The following is a 9,010-nucleotide window of genomic DNA, read 5'->3' as shown; positions in this document are numbered from 1 at the left end:
ACAGTTAGTCAACCCATAGAAATAAATACAGAGACGTAGCGAGTGATCCTTCTTAGAAACAAAAAAGAAACCCACACCAACAGAGGAGGAACAAGGTCGGATTCTGCCTGCAGGCAGTGAGTCTTTTATATAAATCTCTCTCTCTGGACACGACAGATTGTAGAGTCTACTAGTTGGGAGAGGGGCACCAGGAAGTAGATCTATGGTGGAATCATAAGGGCGATGAGAAGGCAAAGAGTGATCGAAGTATTTTCTGAAAACCTGTGTGATGGTGACCTCTGTTGGATGCAGAGTGGATTGCAGGCAGGAAGAATGGCAGAATGAACACCAACTGATTATTTTTCCACCAATCAATGTGGTGATTATGTTGTTTCATCCAAGGATAACCCAGAACGAGAGGTGTCTTGGGGAGGAGATGATATAAAACTGAACGGGCTCCCTATGATTACCTGACAGAACCAGGGTTACAGAAACAGTGCAATGAGTTCGGGCCAGAGATCTATCATCTAGAGCACTAGCTGTGCGCAGGGACTCAGGCCGTTCAAGAGGAATTTCTGACTGGAGTACCAAACCTTTATCCAAAAAATTACCCTCAGCGTCAGAGTCAATCAGAGCTAAGAGAGGCAAGATGAACTTGTTGAAACAAAGGGTAGCTTGAATTTGCATTCTGGGTTGAACAGGAACCTAGGAATCATTCTAGCTCATCACTGCTATTGGTGAACCATGTCACAAGTTGTAAAGAATCATGGGGACCATGACATTACTACCATATTTGAGACAAGTCTACTGTGTACCATGTCATTGTCAAGGGGGCACCTGATCGACCCTGACACTACGGGTGGCACAGCAACTTCTCATGTAGGTTTCCCTTGATCCTCTTCTCTAGAGTGATGGTGGAAAACAATCAAATGCTAGCAAGTGATTAGTATGTATGACGTTAGCAGTTAGCAAAAAGCCTCCAGGAACATGCAGCCTCACTCTCACTACTGGATGCTTTTCAATATAGCATATTCTTATATGGTTTGGAACAATTCAAAGTGTAGAAACATGTTATTTTATGGGGGGTTTTCTGCACCCCTAATTTGCTATGGTGAGTTTTGTTTTGTAGCTCCTCTAAATTTTTAGTTGAGGTGAAGGCACGCAGTCAAGTCAGGATACTAAGATATAAAACTATATTTGTTTGTCCTTCAAATGTTCCATATGTTTCATACTATAAGACATTTAGTCAGTTGAGGTACAGTATTTCATCAAAACACAGAAAAAGAGAACAACCAACCACATTCATACAAAATGAATTCATAACATTATTTTTAATTTAAATGTTTTTCTTTAAAGTTCCCCTCCACCCAAAAATATGTTTTTATTCTCGTTCCTACAGTTGAATGTTTAAGCTTCACTGTACAGAATGATGTATGTGCAGAGTTTGACACTATTAGGATGTCTTCACATTCATCTCCTGAAAGTGGAAAGTTTCTGTGTTCATTGAAAATCCCATTTTCAGGGGTTGGCCTACAAACATGATTTGTGACATCACAAATAGTTTGGAAGCCAATCCTGGTCCAATGATCAACTTCATCCAACAGTTCAACTTATATTTATATATATACTGGATTTTTAATGAGGGAGAAGGACTAGATGTCATTTCAAAGATTTTACCAAGATAATTGCACCTTTTTTGTGAAACGAACATATCAGATACGAATTATTATTCAAAGCTGAGCAATTTATATACACTGTTGCCCATAAAGTTGGAATAATTTTGTTTTCAGACACATTCCTCTTTTTATTCCTATTTATACACATCAGTAATCACCTTTGACCAGGTGCAATGATTACATACTGAGTCCCAGTTACCCAGGTGAAACGAATTCATGCTTAACAATTGTTTGGCGCTATAAATGGCAAGACATTCACTGTGTTGTCCTTTTCCTGCTTAAAGTCTGTATGCAGTAAGTCCACGTTTTCAGAATTGGCTGTATAATTTTCAACCAAATTTGACACAGAAGTTCCCTAGGCTATGCCTCGTCCGACACAACTGGCAATACACCAAAGAGTGCTTGCACTCTGACAGGACAGACACAAACAAGCCAACATTGCTGATTTCCTTGGAATATCACAGAGTGCGGTCTGTAAAATCCTCAAACATCATCGAGAGGAGGGTCATTTGAGGCCACAAAAATCTCCAGGACGACCACGACTAACTACCAGACGAGATGATCGGCAACTGCTTAATCTGTGCCGTAGAAATCGGAAAATGCCAGCGAGCTGCCTTCGTCGTTTGCGGAGAAGACACCATGGAATCAACGTTCCCGCCAAACTGTAAATCGAAGATTGCTTCAGCATGGTTACCGAGCAAAACGAATGACCAAGTGTCCACGCCAAACTGTTCAACACAGAGTTGCTCGACTTTGCTGGCCTAGGGAGCGCAGAAGATTACAGCTTGGGCACTGGCGACATGTTGTCTTTATGGATGAGAGCCACTATATCCTTGACCGTATAGATGGAAGACAAAGGGTGCGGCGATTACGTGGTGAGAACCTCCGCAATGACTGCATCCAGGAAACTACTCAAGGAGGTGGCGGCTCAGTGATGGTATGGGCCGGTATTCGTTATGGAGGAAAAACGTCATTGGTGGTGCTGGATGGAAACGTCAACGCCGTCGTGTTCCCGGGATATCCTGGAGAACCATTGCCTCCCACACGTAAGAAGGGTCTATGGGAACAACTTTAGGCTACAAGACGACAATGCAAGAGCACATAGGGCAGCTGCAGTGAGAGAATTTCTTGATGCAGAGGGGGTGCAGCAGATGCTATGGCCTGCTTGCTCATCTGATATGAACCCTATCGAGCATGCCTGGGATGCCTTAGGCCAAGCCCTTAATGAGAGGGACAATATTCCTCAGAGTCTACAGGAATTAGCCCGGGATCTGACCGAAGAGTGGGACGCCCTGCCCATTGACAGCATCAACAAGCTTGTGGACAGTATGCCACGACATCTTAACGGGGTGGCCATACTCAATATTAGTGACTGAGTGACATTTGAAAGCGTAACATTGGGCATTCTTATGCATGAAATCCCCTCGAATATGTATTTCCTGTTAAATTGGGTTTCCTGTTAAAGGTTGAAAAATTTAAACAAAGCCCTTAATCCTATTGTTCAATACCCCCAATTTTGTTTGTGGTTTAATTTTCACTGTGATATGTTTGGAAAAGATTGATCAATAAAGTTTTGGGAAGATATACACTTTATCTATCAAGAATAAATCACATTGTCACAATCATTTCATGAGAAGAGGTAAAAAATATTTAACTTTAACTTTATGGGCAACAGTGTACATGTTGAAACATGTCTGGAGGGTATCTTTAAAGCTTGATTAATAATGTTATTTTAGCATTTAATGTCTAAGAACAGCAGAAATATTCTTGGATATTCAATCGATAATGAAAGCCATAACTATGTCTGGCTGCAAGACATTTATTACAGCTAAGCACATTAACAATTAGCATTATTTAGACGAAAGGTATTGACATAACACATACACATGAACACATACATGATACCAGACACTTGGGATAAAGAGTCATATGCTCACATTCAAGCCAGAAAAATTATTTGGCCATCAGGTGTTTCTTAGAATTTTTCTCAGGCCTCAAAAGAATGATGAAACATTTGGGGGCAAAAATGCAGAGCAGTAAACCATAGCTAGAGGCTAGGATGGCAAAAATCTCCACAGCGACAACATACTTCCCAGGAGAGCTAACGTAAGCCGGGACAAAGGCCACCCAAACAGCACAGAATATCAGCATGCTGAAGGTAATCAGTTTGGCCTCATTGAAATTGTCAGGGAGTTTCCGTGCAAGAAAGGCCAAGAGGAGGCAGGTGCAGGCCAGCAGGCCAATGTAACCCAGAACCAGAGAGAAGCCCACCACAGAGGCCATTGCACATTCCAGGGTGACCTTTGACCCTTGGAAACCCAGATCTCGTTGAGGCACTGGAGGGCTGAGGGACAGCCATGTGGCACAGATGATAACCTGCATGGAAAGTAAACACATTTATTATTTTTTGTATCCAGTGTAGTTGCTCATACAGGAGAATGTTCTCCTCATTTAATCAATAAAATAATAATCACACCTGTATACAGGTGTGTTTTTGAGTATTGTTATTGACAAGTGTATCTACAACTCTGACCTGTATACAGGTAAAAACGCAGACACTTGCTCTCTGTTGGCCAGGACCAAACCACTTCATCAAGGCTTCAGCACCAGGGCGAGCTGAGCGGAAAACAGCAATAACTACTAGGGTTTTGACCAGAAGACAGGAAACACAAAGTACAAAGCTGATCCCAAAAGCTGCCTGCTGGAACCGGCAAGACCACACCGATGGACGACCAATGAACACCAGTGAACACAGGAAACAGAGCTTCAGTGACAGAAGAAGCAGGAAGCTCAGTTCTGAATTATTGGCTCGCACCTTGAGGTGAATCAGATTAACAGACAAAGATGTGGCCATTTGAACTTTGAACTTGTATTTAATGAAAGAAAGGAATGTGAAAGAATTTCAAATGCATACAACAAACTCTGTCATATTGCTCTGGGTTCTTACCATAGGTGTTTGACGGTAGTAAAGAAACACCACAAACACAGCTGTTGTCACCGCAGCACCAGACACAGCTGCGGTGGTCAGGGTAATGCCCAAGGTTTCATTAAAGAAAAGGAAGTCCAGTTGGCGAGGGATGCAGGCAGTTCGTTCAACATTGGACCAGAACTCCAATGGACAACGCTCACAGTGAAGGGAACCTGAGAGAGAGAAAAAAGAGCAGAGAGGGGAGGAAAATAAAACACAAAGGGGAAAATTAAGGCTGCGAGCACGAATTTCTGTTATCTTATGAAGTGATTTCCTCACCAGTTTTATTGCTAATCTCCCCTTCAGCACATGGGATACAGTCAAAGCAGCAGACAGACTCCCCTTTCCTGTTGGCCATCCGGGTGCCTGGGGGGCAGCTCTCACTGCACACTGAAACAGGCACCTGAACAAAAAGCCAATTCATATTCTCAATGACATAATCTTGTGAATCGACAAAGACATTCATTTCAACAGCAAATTAGTAGCCTTGAGACAACTTGTTGATCTGACTACCCGATTGGATCCTGTGCTCCACTGAATAGCTGACTCATTAAGGTGGAGGTCAAACCCATCAACACGACCAATCAAGACAAGTTTGAGTGGCCCCTTAGGGGTGTTCTGCCAGTTGACGAGGTCGTACTTTGCTGGAATATCAGCTCCTTGGAAATAAAACATTTCACCCTGTGGTGTGGTGACATTCACTTTGTTCAAGTGCTGCAACAGCTGAAAGAAGCAAATGTTGAAGAAACTGTTGACATTTCAAAGAAAAATCTTTATACGAAAAATTCATTTACATTATTAAGTTTATCAGAACTTTAAGAACTGTCACCCTTGTGTTTACCTCTATGGGTTTGATGTGTTTTGGAGAGGAGCAAGTGGAGCTATTGTTTCTGGAAGAGCTGTCTCTGTCGGGGCAGGAGAGAAGGCTGTGAAGGGCGTGGGCTGCAGCATAAACAGCAAGGTAGACATTATATGCCACCCTCAGCTGGGAAGTATCAGTAAAGGGATGCTGCACTCCCTTCAGGGACTCTGTCCCACTGCAGGGTGGTAGTGAAGCTTTTTGAAGGGACCCCTTGTCAGGAGAAGAAGTAGAAACATTTGACGGATGGTCAGACCTTGTTTTGAGTGGTGAGGAGAAATATGAAGAGAGAGTTGTTGCATGTGATTGTGCAGCTCCAGGATTGCATCCAAACTCCTTTTGCCAGAACTCTCTTAAGAATTCATCATCAGGACGATTAATTGGGTGCAAACTTCTGAGATAATTTTCAAATCCAGGTATTGTTGAACTTCGAATGGCCACACCAAGAACACCACTTGCCACTTTAGAGATGGCAAGATCTTGGAGAAGATCGTCACTGGTACTCCAAGCCTCACTGGCCAGAAACTGCCTGTCAGTCACCTATAGTAAAAGAACACTCAAATAAATTGCGACGAGAAAAACAGACATCTTGATTTTACAAAATATATGTCTTTGCTAAATTGACGTCTACACAAACTTCCAAGCCAGTTGCTCACATTTCTCTTGGCCAGTTCCAGAAATAGTTTCTTTACATCTGTATACCAGCAAAAGATCAGAATCACCCTCGCAGTCGAAGCTTGAATTGTGAGTGCTGCATGTCTGGCATCACTCACAATAGTTTCTCTGCGGACAGTCTCTATGAATTCCAAACACACCCCTTTCCCCTGAACCTCTTCCTGAAATATCTGTAATATGGAGTTCAAAACACAAATATGTTTATATATATAGGTTATTTGCTCTATATATGAAAGAGATACAGGTATATGGGACACTTTTTCAGGCGATTTACAGTATAATAACAAAAACATACACCTGTATCGCCAATTGACCATAATCATTGTTTTCTACCACTGCTCCCATCCAAGTCCAGTGGAAGCGTATGGCCAGTCGTGCCATGGCCCGGGCTTGGTAAATATCACTGGGGATTGTTCTGAAGAAGTTAGGAAACTTGGGCCTGTCACTAAGACAGGGGCAGCTAGCCAAGTAGCTGATCTGAGGGAAAGACAGACATTATTTTCACACTTCTTTTACAGTAATACCATTTTATTTTTGATTAAGATATTTTCAAAGATGTTATCAGTCTTTTGATGTACACTGTATAAAAGAAAGGTTAATTACTTCCTAAGGTAATTAAACTCACAACTGGCACAGAGAGAGGCCCCAGGATCCTGGACAGCATTATGCCTGTTGTAGACGAAGCAGCAGCAATGAGCAAAAGAACAGGCTGACCACCTGTCAGTAACAGTAGGCATATAATTACACAAAGACAGGGGTGGAATGTAACTATATACATTTATTCATGCACTAGACTAAAGTACAAATTTAAGGTAATTGTACTTTACTGGAGTATTTCTATTTTATGCTACTTTCTACTTCTACTCCACTACATGTCAGAGGGAAACATTGTACTTTTTACTCCATTAGATTTATTTGACAGCTTTATATACTTGTTACTTTTTACATAGAAAAAATGTTGCTTATATGATATGATGCGGTACTATACTACAAATTTATCAAGTATTATATCTCAATTTGGCTCCACATTGACAAACTAGAACATTAAAATGCTCTTACATGTATTGATTGGTGATAAACACAGAATAATATATTATATTATCATATAACACTGTGAAAAGTGCCATTCTGCATAATGAGTACTTGTATATAATATTTCTGTACTTTTATTTAAGTGATATTTTTAATTTTTTCTTTTGTAATAGAGTATGTTCACACTATGTTCTTTCAACTTTTGCTTAAGTAAAGGATATGAGTACCTCTTCCACCACTTCATAAGGACAATCTTTTTATTCTATAATCATATCAGTTGTTCTTTTCATGGACACAGGAAATATAAACTGCATACTAAATTACATCAAGTCATACCTGCTGTCTCTCCAGGTTGTTCATAAGCTGCAGAACAAGACGTAGAAGCTATTAAGTTGCAGCTGTGTGCGTCTCCTCCAACCAGTGACAGTGCAACTTGCAGAGCCCAGGGGTATCGCGAACAGCTATCAAGTATACGGTAGCCCAGCCTCACTCCTGGTAGCAGGGTGCTGTTACGATTGATTTCCTCCACCGCGAACGCCATAGCATATGTATATTTTAATGATTCTAGATCTAAACTGAGGCCACAGGAGAAGAAAGGAATAGTGAATTAAATATTAAAAAAACAATACATATAAATCAGTGAAAGATAAAAATAACTCTCATGGACATGAATATAAGAACAAACAATGTCTAAAAATGTCATACATACCAACATAAATGTGATACAGCAAAATCTATTGAAATAATTCTACTATAATCAAAATACGCTTATTTCAGATGTATATAACTTTTTACACTTTAAATAATATGGACCTATTATATAACATTATGAGTACTATAAACATTGCATAACTTACTAGCTCAACATTTTGAATTAAATATTTTTATCTGTATTTCAACAAAAACATATGAGCATGACAAAAACTGTAAAAAATACAGATGCTGTGCTGTCATAATATGAACAACATAATAACCACCAGACATTCAATAACAATACATATTGTGATTAAGTTTTACCCAGTGCAAGGTTCATAATGTGGCAGCTTGGTCAAGCTCTGCTCTACAGCTGAAGGTATGTAATGCAGATTGAAAAGTCCACCAATAATCACATCTCCATCCTGGGAGAGGCTGTTGTCGCTCTGCGCACCCCAACGGGAGCACACTATCGCCTGAACCACCTGCAGACCCATCTGTCTGCACACTACACTGAGAAGCAGCAGGGAGAGGGCTGAGGAGGGCCACCGAGTGAGGAGCCAGGGGAACCAAGACATGGATGCAGCTGTTCTGGACATTGAACACATATAGGTAACTGTTACCTGAACGTCAGAATATGCATCAACCAGAAGTGCAATAAATACACTCTGTGTGACACACAATTCACATCAAACCTGACAACAAAGGGTATTAAGTTCAAACTAAAATGGTAATGTACCTCGTAGACAAAGTCAACAGTTCCTGGTACCAAAGACAAATGACTTTAAATTCCACATGTCCTCGTGTAACATCATAGCCTCATGTTACCTGCCAAAAGAAATGACATTATAGACAGAAACATTTTTCACTTGGTTAAAAAGCTCCTATCACAATATATATTGTCAACTCTGAAAATAGTATCTTGAATACGACATACCCCCCCTCCCACTCTGCACAAGTGAGGCGTTGATGTGAGTATTTATAATGGGTATAAAGCATTTTACAAGGAAGAAAAAATGATGACATAAGCAGCACACGATACAAAATTATTCCTCTCTAGAGTGATGGTGGAAAAACAATTGAATGCTAGGATTAACATGTATGAAGTTATGCAGTACACAAAAAAGC

General features: G+C 40.7%; 1 protein-coding gene across 1 annotated transcript; it reads right to left on the bottom strand.

The window, feature by feature from the left end:
* Positions 1–3,608: 3,608 nt before the first annotated feature.
* On the bottom strand, positions 3,609–8,481 carry LOC139285729 (extracellular calcium-sensing receptor-like). The gene is made up of 11 exons (XM_070906366.1): positions 8,207–8,481; positions 7,526–7,764; positions 6,783–6,874; positions 6,455–6,634; positions 6,139–6,327; positions 5,465–6,022; positions 5,137–5,346; positions 4,903–5,026; positions 4,603–4,796; positions 4,189–4,470; positions 3,609–4,031 (listed from the first exon to the last, which is right to left on the bottom strand). The coding sequence occupies exons 1-11, from the start codon at positions 8,479–8,481 to the stop codon at positions 3,609–3,611; spliced, it is 2,766 nt and encodes a 921-aa protein (XP_070762467.1).
* Between the last annotated feature and the right edge of the window lie 529 nt (positions 8,482–9,010).

This window comes from Enoplosus armatus, chromosome 5, assembly GCF_043641665.1.
Source record: "Enoplosus armatus isolate fEnoArm2 chromosome 5, fEnoArm2.hap1, whole genome shotgun sequence".
Taxonomy (NCBI): Eukaryota; Metazoa; Chordata; class Actinopteri; order Centrarchiformes; family Enoplosidae; genus Enoplosus; species Enoplosus armatus.
The sequence above is the reverse complement of the archived record's forward strand: the minus strand, read 5'-3'. Positions and strand labels throughout refer to the sequence as shown.